Raw genomic sequence first — 21,345 nt, 5'->3', positions numbered from 1 at the left:
CCCTCCAAGTCATTTGAATTAGGCGCCCTTACGCCTGCTCGTTTTAGGCTACACCACCGTAGATTAGCAGGTAAGTAGATTGTGAATCACTACTAGCCTAACTAATTTACGGCACTGTAGCCTAAAAAGGCTAGGCTAGGCCGCCCTAAAGTTAGGCCAATGTACGTGAATCTACCTAACTGTACTTCTCTATTGTCTACCAACAACTGGGATGTTAGTTTTGGGACTGACCATTTTAAAATCTGCTGATGACCAGCATTTCATTGCTCTGTGCTGTCATTGCTTTCTGTGCTGTCACATATGAATGAAGTTGCAGCACGCGGCTCATTTGATGGCATTTAAACACACCTTCTCCATTGACAGCACCATCTTATTATCATCGGAACTCATTTTCCTACATGCAAGTTCAAATAAAGGAAATCCATTAACAGCCATCACACGGAACATCCTTCCTGTCCAGCTGTGAAAAGTGCTCAATGATACTTATTTGCCATTTGTGTTATTTACGGTCTATAACTTTTATGGTAACTGGTTCCTATTATTGGTTTCTATTAATGTAAAACATAAGTGAGCAGAAATGAGGTGTGAATTATTCCTTTTCCCTTCTTCTTCGCTAGATGTCCAGCTGTGACTGGTTACTGATAAGCCACAAGAATATGTAAAACGGGTTCTCAATGGAAATAGTTTTTTCTATTCTCAGGGATTAAAGAGGAATTCCAGACAGGCCACCAAATGCTCAGTTGAAATATATATAAGGCCTGCTTTATCAGCCCAAATATTTTTAATTCTGTTTAGCCTTTCTTGTAACCAAAGGCCCATACACACGATCGGACTTTTTGACAACAACGGTCCAACAGACGTGTTTTATCGGACAATCCGACCGTCTGTATGCTCCATTGGACAATTGTTTTCGGGTTTTTCAATGGACAAATGTTCGCTGTGCATGCTCTCAAACTTTCCGGGACCAAATGTTCGATGGAGGATAAAACACGCAGGCTCAGAACCAATGCTAAAGATAAGACAACAATAGCAGAAGTTACCCAAAGGGTGGCGGTAAAGAGCTGAAAAATCACGTGATTTGGTGAATGTTTGCTGAAAAAGTTCTGCCGTGTGTATGCAGAACAAGTTCATGGCCAACGCCTCTTCGGACCAAAATCCACGGAAAAGTCAGATGGAAGTCCGATCGTGTGTATGAGGCGTAAGAGATTCTTGCCAAACTGTATATTGGAGATGGACACAACTATTTAGAGCAACCTTTCTCATCCTTTATCAACTTGAATGAACTCTTGAAAAATGTTCAGGCTCAGAAGTTTTACTTGAGCTACAGCCAGATGGGCTCTCGAAGTGCCAAGTTAGGCCGATGACACGTGTTCTCACAGCAACTAAGCAAACCACAGCGGAAGCCTGGTTATCAGATTGCCTTTTTCTAACAGCTGAAAGAAACAGGATACATTGGACCTTTGCTATTGAAAAAATGGACAGCAAAACTTACAGATACAATTTGTAGGTTCCATAAAACATGGGATGCTTGGGGTTATCTTTTTTTTTTGCTGCCTGATTCTTAGTGACATCTAATATATCTATGAAATATATTTTCTTTTCATTATTCAATGTCAACCATCACAACACAAAGTGTGCATAGTCTTTTTGGCTACATTACAACCCTTCATCAGTTCCTTATACCCATCCTTAGCTGACTAGTTTTGATGTCACCTCCATACATTGATCTTTTTGTACACAATGAAAACTGTTGAATACAAAAAAAAAAGAAAAAAAATGTTCAGGCTCAAGGAAACCCCTCATGCCACGTACACACCATCGTTTTTCCTGTCATTCAAAAACCTGTCGTTTTTCACTACGTAATTCCTCTCCAGCCTGACTTGCATACACACGTTCATGCAAAAGAATGTCCAACCAAAGCACGGTGACGTACAACACGTACGACAGGACTATTAAGGGGAAGTTCCTTTCAAATGGTGCCACCCTTTGGGCTGCTTTTGGGCTACATATTTGATTCTGAGCATGCACGTTTTTTTCCCCCTCAGAAAGGCATACACACATCCGTTTTTCACAACGAGAAAACGACTTGAAAAAGACGTGAAACACAACGAGAAAAAAGAGAGCTGGTTTCAGTTTTTCTGCAGGCAGTTTTTTCATCAAGAATACTGCTAGGGTGCGTACACACGACCGGTTTTCTTGACCAATATAAAAAATGGCAGTTTTCTTGTCGTGAAAAATGGACGTGTGTACGAGGCATAAGATAATTTTTAGAGCTACAGTTCACAGTATGATAGATTGATTAGTATGTTTTAGAAATAATATTAAATAAAATATAATTTTCATGTAAAATCTTTGCTTGATATTTGCTGCACAAATATTTATAGTATTTATGTGGCAAGAATACATCTTTCTTGGCTTTCAGTGGTGTTTAGTGGCAAAACAACTTTATACTGGTATGTAGCATGTTTCCATGGTATGTACCTGATGGACAGAAGGTCGTACTGTTGGGCAGATATCAGTCTGTTGCAGTAATACATACTGTAGGGATTAAAGGCACCATCACGGTGTAGGCACGTGCAGTCTATTGTTTCCACTACAGGTGGTGCTCGTTTTCATGAGCAATGCAGATGGGGGAGGAAGTCAAGAGGAGCATAGTTCTTCTAAGGTTTCCTCAGTCACAGGAAAGCAATTATCCAATCGGAATTGGAATCTGACTTCCCATGTGACTTTGGCAGCCCTCTTGGGTCAGGCAGAGTCTATTTAAGACCCTGGCTCCCATGTTTGGTGTGCATTTTGTGAGTGGCTAGAGTACGGACAGGTCACCCATCTGACAGGGACAGTATTTAGAGCCACGGATCCAAAGGTTATGGAGGAGTAGGGGAAGTGCAGCGACGCGCCATCCTTTCGAGAAGCCTCCGCATTTGGGTATGGACCGGCCAAGCTCCATTCCACTCCTTTTGGCAGACACTGTCGGCATCTATGAGTCTCCAAACAACTGTAACCTCTCTGTAAGTGGCTCCGGTTTGGTTGCATCCCTGCTGGGGATGTTCTTGTTTTACTGAACCTTCTACAATACATTTTTTTTGCTGAACTTGGATTATGTGTGCTCACTGCCTACCTCACCACGCTGCACCTATCCACAAGGGGGACATGAATCAGCCACAATGGAAGCCAGCAAGAGAAACACTAAAATCACAATTGGTTGAATATGAATCCATTGTAACAGTTGCCACTGGCAGAACCATTAGGGACCTCTCACAGAGCTCCAGGTTGAGAAATCCTTTAGACCACAATCTGAGATCTGTAATTTTCTGTGTCATTCTTTCCTTATTTTAATTTCACTGTGAACAACCATCTTTACTAAAGGTAGTTGTTCCAATTCACCTAGACTAGAATTACACATTGACTTCACCATGTTCATTTTCTTGTCATCCCTTAGCTTTCTTGAACACCCTCCTATCCTTCCTTATTACCCTTACCCTTAGCCAATCATTTGAATTGGTGTTTTGAGTCACAACATCCCATATAAAAGTGATACTGAGTTATGTGGTCATAATGGTTCTGAAAACCTTCTGTGATTGCTGTTTAGAGCCTTTATTGGCCCCAATCCCCAATGTTCCTGAGCACGCTGACCAATTCTGAGGATCCATTAATAAATGTCCTATTGCAGAACTGGACACTAGTCCCATAACAAGTACTGTGTCTAACAGAAGCTCTGTCAAATATATCAATCAAAACCAATCAGCATGGTTTCAGTTCATGTGATTACTAGGATATCATGGACACCTGGCATTGTGTCTTGCACAGAGAGAGGCACTTTGACAGGATCAGTTATTAAGCCCTGGCTGTTAAAGGGATATGCAACCTGTAAAAAAAATCCATTAAGTAAAAGAAGTTTAAAAAAGATTGGTATTAGCTGTGAAAGTGGTTGTATACCCAGGGAAGTGACTGGCCTCAGCTGATAAACATAGATGAAACAAATAAGTCATACCTGTCTATCTGCGGCCTTATTTTCTCTACATTTGTTCGAAATGCTGAATTATAAAGTTTGCCTGAGAGTTCAGAAAAAAGGGGGGTGGAGATCTGAAGGTACACTCTGCAGAGCTCAGTGAGGAGAGCTCTAACAACTGATTGGAAGGAAGAGACACTACTCATCCCCCCCATTCCCCACCACCACAACATAGCACACAGGAACAGAGCTTAGGCTGTCAATCAGCTGGAGATCTCTTCCCATCACCATTTTCCTCTTGGTGTCAGGAAAATTTGTCAGAAGTGATTCTTGCTGATAGCAGAGGAACAAAGTAGCAGACAAAGGTAACACTTGGTGCCCTTAATTAAGATAAGTACACAATATAGAGTGATATGCTTTGTTCATAGTTCTTGTATGAGGTTTACAACCACTTTAAGGTTAAACATGCATTTTTCTTTTTTCAGCTTATATATGTCCTTAAAAATAATCAAACATTTTTATAGTCACATTAGTCATAGAATTATAGTCTGCTGAATGGCTTCCTTTAGGATTGCACCAATACCGGTATCGGTGCCGATACTAAGCAGAAACCATCCATCTGTCCAGACTCGGTTCTTTCATCTGTCAGCAGGATTCCCCCACTGACAGCTGAAATGTAATTTTTAAAAAAAAGCTGGCAATTATTGTTTGTAAAGGAGTGGGGCCGATGTGTTCTTAACAAACGATGATGACTCAGCTGTCAGTGGGGTTCCCCTGTTGACAGCTGAAGTGTAAATGAAATCCTGGCAATTGAAGCTGTCAACAAAAACCAAGCCGGGCAATGTTTATCAACAACATTGTTTAGCTGCTGAAACAGAGATAAAAAGAAACATTGTTTCTTTTTGTACAGTATTTATCTTTCTGTTTCTTCATCTACAGATCAAAGGGATGAACTTCCCTCTGCAGATTAAGTCAGTTTAAAGCAACCTGTCAAGTAAAAAAAAAAATACATATTTATATCCAAATTATTACTTTGTTTAACCTCTTATTTACCCCTTAATTTACTCTAATTATTAACTCCTTATTCTCCTTCTCAATTTAATTATTTCCCAGCTTATTTTTTTTTTTATTCATTCTATTTAAAAAATTATTAATAATTGAAACTTTTTTTGTTTGCTTTGTTCATTAATATTTTTACACCTTTAACGTATATTTACACATTTCACATTGAAGAAGCGCAAAATTAAAAGAAAAATTATTTCATTGATAAATAACTTTTCCATACCTTGTACCATTGCTGACAGCTGAAGTGTAAACAAATAGTTGCGGTAGGTATCGGTAATTGGTATCCGTGAATACTAACAAAAAAGTATCGGTACTCATTGTAAACTAAATGGTAGCGGTGCAGCCTGCAGTAGGAATAATACTTTTCCAAACCCCAAAAAGTATTTCATAAGTAACAAGGAACAGTCTTGACCAGTGGTGACTGGTGCTCAACATTTTGGCGGGGGGCAATAAATAAACCTGCCAACACTCCCTCCTGCCATGGGATGAACGGAAAGGCAGCGATTGGATGAGAAGGCGGCAATCGGTCATGTCTTACCTGCTCCTCGCTCCAGCTTACACAGGTGTTGCTTCTCCTCCAGGCTGAACAGGAAGTGGGTCCTGCGATCCAATTGGACGGGAGTCCTAAGACTCCCTGGCAAATTAGGTCTCAGAACCCGCTTTCTGATTGGCCGGAGGAGAAGCAGGAAGACATTAGCGAATATTAATTCGCTATTGTCACACAACTGGGTGGGCTCAGAGCGCAGTGCTCTGCGCCCCAAGCCCTCCCTTGTTTTAAGCCAATTAGAGCTTCCGGCTTTAATCTTGCTTCAAAAGAAAAAAAATTGAAATACATGGGTCCGGAGCCCTGCATGTAGATTAGGGGCCAGGTGCATGGATTATTGGGGAGGGCACCCCTAATGGAGTGGCCGCCACTGGTCTTGACCAACCTTTGCATGAATATGACAATTCCATCTTAAATTGCTATACTTATGTGGAATACTTATGAAATACTTATATTTGCCCTGTTTCTGTTTAGTTTCTATTATTTGGAGGTAGAAATGTTGTTATACTGCTATGTCCAAATTGATTACAATAACATATTAATACAATATTTAACCCATCAGGGGCCATTCCGTGATGTTGGCCAAGTACTACAGCAGCGTTACAGGCCACTGGAGCCTACCCTGAGAGTGGCCACATCATTCACTTCCGTGGAACGGGCAAGAGAGGAAATTAAACGGCAGGAGTGGGCAAAGGGCTTTCAGGATGACATGTGAGTGAAACATTTTTTTTTTCAGAAAAACAGTAACTGTATTTAAAAAACAAAACAAAAAAACAAATGTAATAAATCCTGTAGGTTTTAGTAACCCCAAATGGTATCTGGTTATACGGCCGACTAACAAATATTCATGCCCAAATATATATGGCCAAATATTTGTGGACAGGGGATCCTCACATCTACATATATAAGTTTGATTAACACTCCATTCTAAAACCACGAGCAGTAACTGACAGAGTTTTTTAGCTTTTCTCTACTCTATCTAATAACAAAACAAAAAGGAAAATTGATTATAAAAAGTATAAACAGATAAGCAATACTTTCCTTTCCCCCAAAAATTCTCAACTGTCCTCCTGCTCCTCTTAACTCCACCTGGACATTCATTTTTAAGGGAAAGCTAAAGCCCAATTTACCTTTTGGTTTAAATCAGCTAAACACATTTCAGGAGAATCAAAACAAAAGATGTGCAAAGTCACAAGGCACAGGGGTGGTAAAAACAGGTGCTTGTTCTGCGTTGTTACTGGCCCCCAACCACCTATCTTTAAAATAACACGGTGGCCAGTCAGGTCCATACATTGCCACAGTCACAATGCTTTGGTTTGCAGTGCGGTTAATTTAACTTGGCATGTCAAACCAGTTGCGGTAGGTATCGGTGAGTACTTACAAAAAAATATTGGTACTTGTACTTATTGTGTACATGCTGCTTGCTAAACACACCTATTAAAGTCAATGGGACCTTGGCATAATCGTGTGCTAACCACTTGACAAAATGTTGTGGCCTTGTATCTCCCTTGGGATTAGGAAAAAACATTCATTCAGGAGACAGCAGTAACTGCAAGCCATCGCCCCTGAAATGCAGTACACCGTGGATCACTTTTCAGACGGGCGGTAAACTCTGGCACTAATGTAAGTTCATTCTTTTTAGAAAACAGTCACAACCTAGATAGAAAATAGGATAGAATAGAAAAGCCAGTCCCCTGCCAGTGTTGTGAAAGTTGTGGTCTTCAGAGTTCATGCTCCCTACTGATTGGAGCTCTAGCTCTAGATTGGCAGAGGGTATGTCAGACCTCGACAGAGAGAAAGAGAGACCACTGCTTACACTCCTTTTCTGTAGCAGACTGGCAGGGGTCAGTCTTTCCAACTCAGGCTTTGACTGCTTTATATAGAATATACTGTAAGCTGTAAGGGCTCATGCACACTTGCACATTCATCCATACAACATAACAAACAGTGCATGCACACAAACTACCTGCATTTTGGACCTGCATTTACGCACGTAGTAGTACAGCGCTGTGTACCAACGCCTTCAGCCATTTACAGTATGTCTATGGGAGGCTGTACACAGCACCAGGTGTTCCCAGGCTTCAGACGCTATTATACTCCCATTTCTTCACACTGTATTGGTGGATACACCTGTGTGCTTGAGCCAGTGTTGCCAACCGTCAGTATTTTTACTGGCAGCCAGTAAAAAACAGGCACTTTTCTCCTGCCAGTAAATGCCAGTAAGGCAAGCCAGGAGAGGGACTGTCAGGGCTGTTAGGACTGGAGGGGACTGAAGAGACCACCTGGCATGGGTAGAGACTGTCACTGTAACTCAGGAGGGGGCGTGTTGGTGATCTGTGCTGCTGATCATGAGTGTGTGCCTGTCCATTCTAATTTCCTGCCCTTCTGAGTCCTGTCCCTGAGTCACTTACTTACTTAATTGAAAATAAAATAAGAAATATCCTTTTTGCTTCAATACCTACCTTAAATCACATTGCTAATTGCATATTGTACTTATTTGTAGCCTAAATACTGAAACTTGCACTTAAAACTGTAATTTTGTAACTTTTGGAAATGCCAGTAAAAACTTGGCTGTACCAGTAAATTTTGGGTGTTGTGTCAGTAAATTTCAATCTGGTAGGTTGGCAACACTGGCTTGAGCCCCCAGACTTTGCACACCTTTTATTTTGATGCACTTGGAATATATTATTTAGCTGATTTTAAACTAAAAATCGTGTTGAGTTTTAAAGCTGGATTATACTGTAAGTCCACCATAGCTGTTTAAATGCTTCTTCTGGCTGTTCCAGTCATTTTAATTAGGCTGTAGAAAATGTTATAATCAGAACAGCGCTTTTTAAGCTAAAATGGCAAATGATCTTACCCCATTTAATAGAAAATTCTCCATACAAGCAGTAAGTTGCTGTGAATATTATACTGTGGAAGTGGGTGCCCTAGGGTACTGTTAAGGATCATTCCCCTCTTTTGATCCTGCATTACGCTGCCTTTTTAGCCAATTTCCAATGGATATTTACAAAGCATTGTCTTCATTTTTCCAGCTTAATTTTTCTAATGATGTTATGGTTCGTTATAACACTTGGGATGGAGATATTAAGACTTTGTATAATTAACAACTTCTAAGTGTTCTTAACCTCTCATTTAGCTAAAAAGAGGTCATCATTTTTCCTTCCAGAGACTGATCAATTCTAATCTCTTTTTTAGAATGATAAATTCATTTGGTGATATATTACATGTAATACAAACGCAGCAGTTGGCTGAGGGTTAAACTAGATGTAAATCCAAACTGGTTGATATTTAGTGGTGCTAAAACACCCCCTGTGTATCATAAATAATGTTCAGGATTTACTTATCATATTATATTTTTTACTACTTTTCCATCCTTATGCCGCGTACACGCGATCATTTTTCAGCACGTCTAAAAAATTAAGTTTTCCCAACTCCATCATTAAAACGACATTGCCTACACACCATCGTTTTTAAAAAATGATCTAGCAAAGCGCGGTGACGTACAACGCGTACGACGGCACTATAAAGGGGAAGTTCCATTCGCCTTTGGGCTGCTTTAGCTGATTCCTTGTTAGTTAAAGACGATTCACGCTTTTCTCTCTGTTACAGCGTGATGAATGTGCTTACTCCATTATGAACGGTAGTTTTACCAGAACGAGCGCTGCCGTCTCATAACTTGCTTCTGAGCATGCGTGTTTTTTTTTCATCGTTTTTGCCCACACACGATAATTTTTTACAACCCGAAAAACGACATTGTTTAAAACGACGTTAAAAATGCAGCATTTTCCGAATTTTATTTTTTGTCGTTTTTCAGGACCTGAAAAATGATGTGAAGCCCACACACGATGATTTTAAATTATGTTTTTGAAAAACAACGTTTTTTCATGCCGAAAAATGATCATGTGTACGCGGCATTATTTTTATCTCAGTGCTGCTGATCTCCTTCACCCTCTTTCTGCCATTTCTTGTCTGCACCTATTCAGTGTAGCGTTGGCTGCACATCATTCCTCTGTACAATGTGTCAGCACAGTCACTTGTAGTCTCCACTAGGGACATATGTAACAGGGTGACAACACAGAAGCACAATTGTGAGATAGGTATCACGCAATCATAGAAAGTGCCTGAACAAGGACCTTCATGGCAGGATCACAGGTATTTTTTTTAAAGAATGCTGCAAATTTAACCACTTCAGCCCCGGAGGATTTGGCTGCCACCCATTTTTGCGATTCGGCACTGCGTCACTTTAACTGACAATTGCGCGGTCGTGCAGCGTGGCTCCCAAACAAAATTGGCGTCCTTTTTTTCCCACAAATAGAGCTTTCTTTTGGGGGTATTTGATCACCTCTGCGGTTTTTATTTTTTGCGCTATAAACAAAAATAGAGCGACAATTTTGAAAAAAAAAAGCAATATTTTTAACTTTTTGCTATAATAAATATCCCCCAAAATATATATAAAAATTATTTTTTTTCCTCAGTTTAGGCCGATACGTATTCTTCTACATATTTTTTGTTAAAAAAAAAACGCAATAAGTGTATATTGATTGGTTTGCGCAAAAGTTATAGCATCTATAAAATAGGGGATAGTTTATGGAATTTTTATTATTAATTTAGTTATGCGGCGATCTGCGATTTTTATCGTGACTGCGACATTATGGCGGACACATCGGACACTTTTGATGCTATTTTGGGACAATTCACATTTATACAGTAATCCGTGCTATACAAATGCACTGATTACTGTAAAAATGTGACTGGCAGTAAAGGGGTTAACCAGTAGGGGGCAGGAAAGGGGTTAATTGTGTCCTAAGGAGTTATTCTAACTGTAGGGGGCGGGGGTTACTGTGACACGACACTGATCACTGCTCCCGATGACAGGGAGCAGACGATCAGTGTCGTGTCACTAGGCAGAACAGGAAAATGCCTTGTTTACACAGGCATCCCCCCGGTCTGCCGTTTCGTGACCCGATCGTGGTACAGCAGCGGACATCGAGTCCGCAGGTCCCTCTGGCAAGGTCACTGAGACCGCGGCAGGCGCGTGTGCGCCTGCTAGGCGACAGATTCAAATTAACGTGTATATATACATTGTATTGCCTGCCCTTGTCATTCTGCCGAGGTATAAGTGCGTGAGGCAGTCGGTCGGCAAGCGGTTAAATAATTGAACCCAAGTTGTGGAATTATTTTAACATGTTAAAGCTCATATGACATTTAAGTCATACAGTTTAGATCTACTTTAAAGGAGCATTCTGAACTGTCTGTAAATAGTATATGTTAAAAGTGAGGAATCGCTGAAATCAAATAGAAATTTAGCTATTCTACTTGAAATTGTGGGGTCGGCTAATATATTGTACCCAACGACTTGACAGAAATTCCACCATTGTTATCTTAAAGTGTTTTTTAATGTATCTTTTATATATTTACGTTTGTTGTTCTATATATAAATTAATTATAGATTTGAAATTGTCACTCTCATATTTCTTTGGAAGTCTGATCCCTACTGAACCATTGCTGAGATAAAACAATTTGGCTACAAAAAGTGTGTATTGATTTCAGACAGTGTGAGTGCACTGGCAGACCTGCAGTTAGGGGCAGTAAGTGTCCCTTCACACTTGTACATTCTGTTATGCACTTTAATGTGCAATGTGTTATGGCAGCTAATTCCTTTGAAAAAAGAATGTCCCTACAGAAATGATTAAACACAGCGCACCACAATGCATTGCAGCGCAGTGACATTGGGGTGCCCTTCTAAATTCGTTTTTTATTGCACTTTATCACAACACACAATGAAGCTAGCGTAAAAAACTGGACATAGACAAACTAACAGATTCCTTCATCCCCCAGCCGAGACATTGTATTCTGACAAATACTCCTGCTGCTGTCATAATACACTGATCAGCTGGCTGCAGCCTCTGATCTACCTAAGTTTTCCAGCATGTTTGTTCGACAGAAGTCAATCTAATGGTTGACTTCTGTTGAACAGGGAAGGCCACACATAGATTGAAATTTGTCCGTTCCTTGCTGTACCGACCACATTTTGATCCATCTATGCCCAGATTAACAATAAAGCACAACCACTATGCAGCTTTGCTTGGTTCTGTGCAGGGGTCAAGTCCTGGGGAAAAAAGTGTGGGAACTCCCATCCAAGATCCACTCCCCCACCAAAACAAATAAAAAATGATACGCTCATATGCATAATTACTAAACCGCATGTTTTTTTTTTAGATCCACTGTACCTTAGTAATCCTTTATGTTACTGGCCGCTTCCTGTATATGGATTTATCGGGTAGTGTGCGGGTATTCCGTCACTTCCTCAATGCCGCAATGTCTCCTGGGAGCTTTTGTCATTGTTCCCAGGAGACATTGCAGAGGTCTGCCGCGAGTTATCGTGGGATTTAGAAAGAAGCAAGTTCTTTCTAAATCCCGCGATAACTCGCGGCAGACCTCCGCGATGTCTCCTGGGAACAATGTTAAAAGTTCCCAGGAGACATTGCGGCATCGAGGAAGTGACGGAATACCCGCACACTACCCGATGAATCCATATACAGGAAGCAGCCAGTAACATAAAGGATTACTAAGGTTCGCGCTGGGCATCACCGCTTAGTGAAGGATTGGCTCGGGCAGCTCGGCTGCCCTCGGATGCTCTAGTCCTGCAAAGGGAACTGAGTTCCTGCTGTGAAAAAAGTGCAGGAACTCTGTTCCCACGCGTTCCCGCAGGACTTGAGCCCTGGTTCTGTGCTACAGAATTTGCCACAAGCTTTCAGAATTAAACTATCTATCTAATGCTAATGGAGAACCACCTTTAAAGTCTTTAAATGCCCACATTTAAATGCCCACAACCAAAGTTTGATAGACTTATAATTATGTCAATAAGTCTTAATGTTTTAGAATCTGACCCTAATTTACCATAAGAGAAGAGCATGTTCACATTCAATTTCACTTATTCAGGGCTGGACTGGCCTACCGGGATAGCGGGTAATTTCCCAGTTGGCTGTCTGTCCTGGGGCCGCTGTCAGCTGGGAGCTTTGGGACTCTTTTTTTTTTTTTTTTACAAGAACAGCTTGTAAAAAAGAAGTGGCGGCTTTGCTGTGAACAGGAGGCGGTGCTGTCCCAGGAGCCCGCGCCGCTCTACCAGCCTCTTCGTGGCCGCCCAGCTGGGCTGTCCCTGGAGCGTGTGGCTGCCCAGCTGGGCTGTTCCTGGAACTCAGCCTCTTCGCGGCCACACATTCAGTTCACGACATGGCTGGGGGGGTGGAGACTAGAGGTCAGCTGACTGGTGAGGAACATGAAATGGGAGATGCTGGAGCAAACCCTATCTCCTGATTTTGGCATAGGTGTCACTGCTGCAAGACACCACTGAGTCGGAGACACATTGAAGCTGGAGACATAGTGAGTAACACAGCCCACTACAGTTCTCAGATCAGCAGATGGCCTTGATCAAGAGCACCTAATTTGGCTGATCCAAACCCCCCCAGCACTGCCACTGACCCCCCCAGTACTGCCATGGATCCCAACCCCCCTCCCCCACCAGCACTGCCACTGACCCCCCAGCCCTGCCACTGATTCCCGCCCAGCACTGTCACTGATCCCATCCCCCACAGCACAGCCACTCATCCCAACTTCCTGCTAGCACTGCCACTAATCCCCCCTCCCCTCTTAACAAGGCGTAAGAGAAGGAATTAAAGAGAGAATACATTAAAGAGAGAGAAAAAGAGATGAAGGAAAAAAGAAAAAGGGAGAGAAAGAACAAGAAAGATGGAAAACAAAACGAGATTAGAATAGGGAGAGATAAAGGGAAAGAAAGGAGAACAATGAGAAAAAGTGGTACATCCGAAAATGTACCATAAGGGGTTTAATACTGTACAAGTGGAAGGGACTCGTGGAGCTCTAAATATCCGCGGGTTAGGGGCATGAATAACTTGCCTTGCCTTGGGGGCTACACCACTGGGGCTGGTATGCAATTATTTTCAGGGTTGGTTTTAATTCCCAGTTTGGCCCTGCACTTATTCATCCAAAATGAATAAGGTGAAGGAAATTGAAAGTTCTTGAAAGGTTTTCTTCATTCACCATGAAGCAAAAATGCCACAGCTTCAGACTAATCAACTCTTTTGAATTATATATATATATATAGTTGAGTCGTTTATCATTGTTTCCATGTCCTATTCATGAAAACACAGGAACTGGGGTGCAGAAAAATAGCAGCAGATGCTCTGGACTGATGAGGCAAAATTTAAAATATTTGACTGTAGCAGGAGGCAGTTTGTTCGCCAAAGAGCAGTAGAGCAGTACAATATTGAGTGTCTTCAGGCAACAGTGAAGCATGGTGGAAGACCCTTGCAAGTTTCGGGCTGCATTTTTGCAAATGGAGTTTGAGATTTGGTCAGGATTAGGGTTGAGCGAACCCGAACTGTAAAGTTCGGGTTCGTACCAGACTTTTGGGTTTTTGGTACGCGGACAATTTACTGTAAGTTCGGGTTCGGCAATGTAATGGCGCGCTGCAAGGCAGCCAATCACCATTTGTTTTACTTGTGTGAACAAGAAGCCAACACAGAGATGCCTACTAAGGGCATGGCTGTGATTGGCCAGTGCAGCATGTGACCCAGCATGTGACCCAGCCTCTATATAAGCTAGAGGCACGTAGCACAGCACATTACTCTGCTTTAGATAGGGTAGGGAAAGGCTGCTGCTCTGAGGGAGAGAAATATATAGGAGTCAGACTGTCCTGCTTCAGAAATCAAATTACACCAGCACTGCATATGTTCCTGTGAGATACTCTGCATTAGATACTTTAGGGTAAGGGTCCTGGTTTTGCTTGTAGGGAGAAAAATATATAGGAGTCAGTCCTGCTTCAGAAATCAAATTACACCAGCACTGCATATGTTACTGTGAGATACACCCTTTAGATACTTTTCTTTTACTGTGCTATTCAAAAAACATCCATTTAGGGCAAAAAAATAATAAAAAATTGCAGTGTTTCCACCATATCTGTACGTGTGAGATACACCCTTTAGATACTTTTCTTCTATTGTGCTATTCAAAAAAACATCCATTTAGGGGAAAAAAATGTTTGCAGTGTTTCCTCCAGTGTTTGCAGTGTTTCCTCCATATCTGTACGTGTGAGATAAACACTTTAGCTACTGTTCTTCTAATGTGCTATTTAAAAAACACCCATTTAGGGCAAACAAATATATTTTACAGTGTTTCCTCCAGTGTTTGCAGTGTTTCCTGCATATCTGTACGTGTGAGATACACACTTTAGCTACTGTTCTTCTATTTTGCTATTCAAAAAACACCCATTTAGGGCAACAACATATATTTTGCAGTGTTTCCTCCAGTGTTTGCAGTGTTTCCTCCAGTGTTTGCAGTGTTTCCTCCAGTGTTTGCAGTGTTTCCTCCATATCTGTACGTGTGAGATAAACACTTTAGATACTGTTTTTCTATTTTGCTATTCAAAAAACACCCATTTAGGGCAAAAATATATATTTTGCAGTGTTTTTTTATTTTTATGTTATTTTAAGTTATTTCCCTATCCACATTTGTTTGCAGAGTTTGCCATGCTCTTACCAACATTTTTCTGCCATTTGCAGCCCTCTAGCCCTTTCCATTAGTTTTTTAGAGACATTTTAGTATTCAAAAGTTCGGGTCCCCATTGACTTCAATGGGGTTCGGGGTCAAGTTCGGGTCAAGTTCGGGTCCCGAACCCAGACTTTTTTCAGAAGTTCGGCCGAAAACGTTGAACCCGAACATCCAGGTGTCCGCTCAACTCAGTCAGGATGAATGATGTTCTGATTGCTGAAAAATACAGGCAGATACTTATCTATCATCATACCATCAGGGAGGTATGTGATTGCCCCAAATCTTCCTCTGTGGCAGAACAACGACCCCAAACATTCAGCCAATGTCATTAAAACTATCATCTTCTATGCACACTGGGCTTAAAAAAACAACAGTTTCCATGGCAGAAAAAATGCTCATATAAAGCATTTTTGTACATGGTTTAGACAAGTTTAGGAGATGTTTTGCGTTTTTTTCTGCCTTCTGGCTTCAATCAAAAATGCAAATTAGAACGTTTTTTTTTTCCTGCCTCTAAACATTGAGCTTAAAATATGTCTGTAATTGCCCTAATGTGCATGGACACATAGGACAACATTGAGCTGCTTGTATAGGACAAACACAAAACGCGATTTTTAAGCCAGTGTGCATGGAGCCTAAAGAAGAACAAGGATTCCTGGAAGTGATGATTTGAGCCCTGATCTCAACATCATGCAATCTGTCTGGGATTACATGAAGAAACAGAAGGATTTAAGGCAGCCTACATCCACAGAAGGTCTATTGTTAGTTTTCCAAGATGTTTGGAACAACCTACCCGCTGAGTTCCTTCAAAAACTGTGTGCAAGTGTACCTAAAAGAATTGATGCTGTTTGAAGGCAATATTTATTTGATTTGGATTTCTCTTCTGTTCATTTACTTTCCATTTTGTTAATTGATAAAAATAAACTAACACTTCTATTTCTGAAAGCATTCTTATTTACAGCTGTAGCACCCTGATGTTTAGACAGGGTTGCTATTCAATTTATTTGCCAAGCGATAGTTGCCTTGGACAATTGTTAGGAGGTCAATTGATTTCGCCCAGCTCTGGAATTACTGCACTTCTCTCTTCTGACGCTAAATGGCCAGGTGTCTGGAGACATTAGATAAGACAAGGGCATTGCAAGGACAGATTAGGAATGAATGGGGTGTCTCAGTCAATGTGCAGGGATTTTCTTGGGTCCCTTGGCCTGCTGGGAGAACCTATTTATTTGGGTGGAGTCAGGTGATCGGGTTCTGTGCCACCGGGACGGCTGTCTGGGTGGATGTGTGTCGTATTGGCCTGGATTGCTAGACCAGAAACCTAAGGCCTGTACACACGACCGAACATGTCTGCTGAAACTGGTCCGCGGACCAGTTTCAGCAGACATGTTCGGTCGTGTGTACGGCCGACCGGACAGGTTTCCAGCGGACATTTGTCCAGCCGACCGTTTTCCGGCGGACAAATGTTTCTTAGCATGCTAAGAAACATGTCCGCTGGAAGCCTGTCTGTCGGACATGTTCGGTTGTCTGTACAGACTCACCGTACATGTCCGATCGGCCGCCATCCCTTGCATGCGTCGAAGTGATTCGACGCATGCGTGGAAGCATTGAACTTCCAGGGCCGCGCACGTCGCCGCGTCATCGTCGCGGCGACGGCGCGGCCACGTCACCGCGTATTGTGTACGCGCAGATTTCTGTCTGATGGTGTGTACAACCATCAGACAGAAATCTCCAGGCGGACATGTCCGCTGAAAACGGTCCGGCGGACCGTTTTCAGCGGACAGTTCGTCCGTCTGTACGAGGCCTATCCCTGGGACATCTGGCTGCTAGGCTAACTGAGAGCCTATTCAGAAGCAGTGCAGGGTTGTGACTGCGGGCATGTAGTCCAACCAGATGTAACAGTTCCGCCGGCTGGTGAACCAGTCGTGGTTGGATGTAGAGGGAAAGCTTTCGCCAAAAAAGGGACCAAACACCTTACTACCGGAGACCATTGTGAGTAAGCTAAGGCCAGTACCAGAGCAGACTTTTTTCCAGCCACGGTGAAGAAGTGGGAAAACTTCAGCAAGTGCCAAGTCAGGGACCCAGCAGGACAGCAGAGGTGATGCTTGTGGAGTACCAAGCCAAAGACCTAACGTGTCAGCCTAGTGAGAGAGACTGAGAGCTTGTTGAGTGAAGACCCACAGTGAGTGAGTGTGGAGTAAAGAGAACTGTTCTTGTTGCAGATAGAAACATCTACAAGATTGTTGCCATAGGAGACAGCAGTCCTACCTATACAGAAGTGGTGTCCGGCTGGAGGCCTTCACCTGTATAATTGTCTACCTATAGAAGTCTCAGAGTCTGACAATTAACATTACATCTACCTAAGGGTGTCCTGGCCCTAACCCTCTTTCCCACAGTTCTGTTCAAGAGACAGTAAATCTCTTTGCAATCAAAAAGTGTCTGGGCCCACCATTTTATCTTGCATCACACCCACCATGCCTTGTAACCCACTCTTTAATGAAGGATGTCAGCTGTCCCTAACTCTGGAGATCACCACTGGGCCTCAGAGGCCAGGGACTTTTCTACACAGATTTTTTTCACAACTGTCTAAAACTTATATATATATACACACACACACACACATGTGCCTGCAATGTTCTCACTGGCAACTGTTTACATATATCATGTGAACCTGCCACACCTTAGTTTTAATAACAACAGGTAAATATGTTTCTGTTAAGTATATCATTTAGAATACTAACAAAAGGATATGATAAGTACAGGCACAGTCCTCCCCTTGCCATACAATGTCATTTAGCTCCCCATAACGTCAATGTTTAAGCTTGATTCCTCTGTTGCCTGCCACAGCTCTTCAGCCATAGCATCCCGAGAGATGGCAAATTTTCTTTCATGTCGACACACAAGAAAAATGTACTATTAAAATGCAATTGAGAAGTGATAAAAATTGTAAGTGCAGCAGCCGGCTCACAGCAGCTCTTCTGTATACTCAGGGACATTGGGGCCACATTAATTTTTTTCACTGATGTCCATCCCATGTGCAAATTAGCATTGCAAGTACCGTAATCTGTCTTGTATGAGAGCTGCTGATCCCGCGAGAGTTTACATGCTTCCGCGCTGTTGTATAATTTAAGGCTAAATTAACTAGGTTTAATTGTGGAATTTTTAGCTTCTAAATTAAATATGTTTTAAAACATTTAAAAATGTCTCTTTAATAAATATATATATATATATATATATATATATATATATATATATATATATATATATATATATATCTCTATATATTAATATACAATATATATATATATATATATATATATATATATATATATATATATATATATACAGTACAGACCAAAAGTTTGGACACACCTTCTCATTCAAAGAGTTTTCTTTATTTTCATGACTATGAAAATTGTAGATTCACACTGAAGGCATCAAAACTATGAATTAACACATGTGGAATTATACATAACAAAAAAGTGTGAAACAACTGAAAATATATTTCATATTCTAGGTTCTTCAAAGTAGCCACCTTTTGCTTTAATTACTGCTTGCCACACTCTTGGCATTCTCTTGATGAGCTTCAAGAGGTAGTCATCTGGCGCAGCACCCCATCACTCTCCTTCTTGGTCAAATAGCCCTTACACAGTCTGGAGGTGTGTTTGGGGTCATTGTCCTGTTGAAAAATAAATTATGGTCCAACTAAACGCAAACCTGATGGAATAGCATGCCGCTGCAAGATGCTGTGATAGCCATGCTGGTTCAGTATGCCTTCAATTTTGAATAAATCCCCAACAGTGTCACCAGCAAAGCACCCCCACACCATCACACCTCCTCCTCCATGCTTCACGGTGGGAACCAGGCATGTAGAGTCCATCCGTTCACTTTTTCTGCGTCGCACAAAGACACGGGGGTTGGAACCAAAGATCTCAAGTTTGGACTCATCAGACCAAAGCACAAATTTCCACTGGTCTAATGTCCATTCCTTGTGTTCTTTAGCCCAAACAAGTCTCTTCTGCTTGTTGCCTTTCTTTAGCAGTGGTTTCCTTGCAGATAAGCTACCATGAAGGCCTGATTCACACAGTCTCCTCTTAACAGTTCTAGAGATGTGTCTGCTGCAAAAGGTGGCTACTTTGAAGAACCTAGAATATGAAATATATTTTCAGTTGTTTCACAAACACACATATATATGATGTGTGATTTTGTTAACAAAAAATTAGGAGTACAGGAAGTAAGTTATACTGCCGCCTACAGGAGAATCGTCACTAACATACAAAAACTGTAGGCCACTCTAGGAGAAGCCCTTCTATTACCAACATGCTTTCGTTTTTGCTAGTGTCATCAGAGGATGGATGTCTTTTTTGCTCTGCAGTGTAAAAAATATATATATATTTTTTTGCTAGCATCCTTTTTTCTTCTTTTTTCCCATTAATGAAGACTCTTTTCCAAATTGCTCCTGGAACTTTGTCTCTTCTATTGCTACTCTCCGGAACGCTCAACATGGATTTCAAAGTATTGTACCTGTACCATGCTGGAATAAATGTTTCAGGGATACCCTGGAAGTTTCCTAAACTTCTTTCTAGCAAATGTTAGCTACAGTGAGCTTTCCAGGTCCAGAGCCAGTTACATTGCCTCAGTATTTGCCCTGTCTCTGAAGACTCACCCAATGAATAGGTCTGTGAGCTAACACTAATCCGACTAGGATCGGTGGATGCCTTTACTTTCTAATGCTGTGGAACTGAGGAGGGACGTTATCCGCTGAGAGGAGTGTCCCACACATGCCCTCTGAGCTTTCTTTCATGCCATTCAGTGGTGAGGAAGAATCACCCTGCTTCTTCCCCCACTTGCAAAGAACCCTGTGCAACTTCGATCCATTCCTGCTGTCTGATTACAATGAGTTTGGCCACATCTGGCTAGCTGCACCTCACTTGCTACCAGCTGTCTGGGTACCTGAGCCCTTGCCTCTTACTCTGAGCCTATACACTGCCTTACCACCAGGCAGTGGCAACATGTCTGATTCCAGACACAATGGCGGGACAGTCGCGCTGCACCGGGTGCCCCTAGGACACATTCTGCTAATGGCTTTACCAATGTCTGTAGCCTAGAATCATGTGATCCTCTGAGTCTGTTTCATCCTCGGAGTCCTCTGTGGCTTCATTGGTGGGGCTCAACCCAAATAGTGTGCTCCCAAGCTCTTTCCTGCAGGTTCTATATCTGATTTGCACATTGGCCTTAGCGGCTTCCAAGCCATCAGCAACAGTAACTCTGTCTTCTTCTAAGCCATTCCAGTCCTTGACTGATGGGCTTACCCCTTAGAAGTTTCAGTTTTCTGCTATCACTCCCAAGTTAAAAGAGAGTTTCTGCTCTTATGGATGCAGTGTGCATCACTCTTGATCTAAAGCAGGGATATGCAATTAGCGGACCTCCAGCTGTTGCAAAACTACAAGTTCCATCATGCCTCTGCCTCTGGGTGTCATGCTTGTGGCTGTCAGTCTCGCTATGCCTCATGGGACTTGTAGTTCTGCAACAGCTGGAGGTCCGCTAATTGCATATCCCTGATCTAAAGTATCAGCCTGTTGCTTCTACCAGTGCTATTTCCAATCTTGGGTCCTTTAAAACATTTAAGGCCGCAAATATTTACCTTGTGCCCCTGCTTTTCCATCTTGAAAGCATCCTGATAGGCTGTTTTATCCCTCTAAGCACTTATTGGCCTTGTATCTGTTTGGTGAGGACTTTGTGCATGGGTCCTAGCCTGTAGCCATCTCCATAGTTTGGATGTACTGTCCTAATATACTATTTAAGATATACTTACATATACAGTATTACATGTTTTACTCCACCTCTCCGGTGTCCATCTTTGGAACGCTAGTTTACTTATTTAATAAGAGTGGTCAAAGCGGTACATGACTAATGCAGTTTTGTTTGTTTTTTCAATGTTTTTAGATTTTTCTGGGAGTTTACATTAAGCAGGCCATACATGGATCAAAATGTGGCTGCTTCAGCAGGGACTGGCAGAATTTAGATCCATGTATGGGTAGGCTGGTTGTACAGACTGGTGGATTTTCCCCACTCAATCAGTGCCACCGGCTTTAGCCAGCAGCGCTGATCAGTGTATTCTGACACCAGGGAAGTCTTTCTACTGTCAGAATACAATAGGGCAGCAGGGAGGAATTAAATTACTTTTTTCATTCAACCAGTGGGTGAAAAAAAAAGACTA

At 41.9% G+C, this 21,345-nt stretch overlaps 1 protein-coding gene across 1 annotated transcript in view; it reads left to right on the top strand.

Annotated features, from left to right (window-relative positions):
• Window positions 1-21,345, top strand: part of SPATA17 (spermatogenesis associated 17) — a 224,542-nt gene that overhangs the window by 166,202 nt on the left and 36,995 nt on the right. The window contains exon 8 of the mRNA XM_040351438.1: window positions 6,121-6,269. Within this exon, the coding sequence (XP_040207372.1) occupies window positions 6,121-6,269 (149 nt within the window). The remainder of the gene's footprint in view (window positions 1-6,120; window positions 6,270-21,345) is intronic.

Source organism: Rana temporaria, chromosome 4 (assembly GCF_905171775.1).
Source record: "Rana temporaria chromosome 4, aRanTem1.1, whole genome shotgun sequence".
NCBI classification, from domain to species: Eukaryota; Metazoa; Chordata; class Amphibia; order Anura; family Ranidae; genus Rana; species Rana temporaria.
Note: the sequence above shows the minus strand (reverse complement) of the source record. Positions and strands in the feature narration are given on the sequence as shown.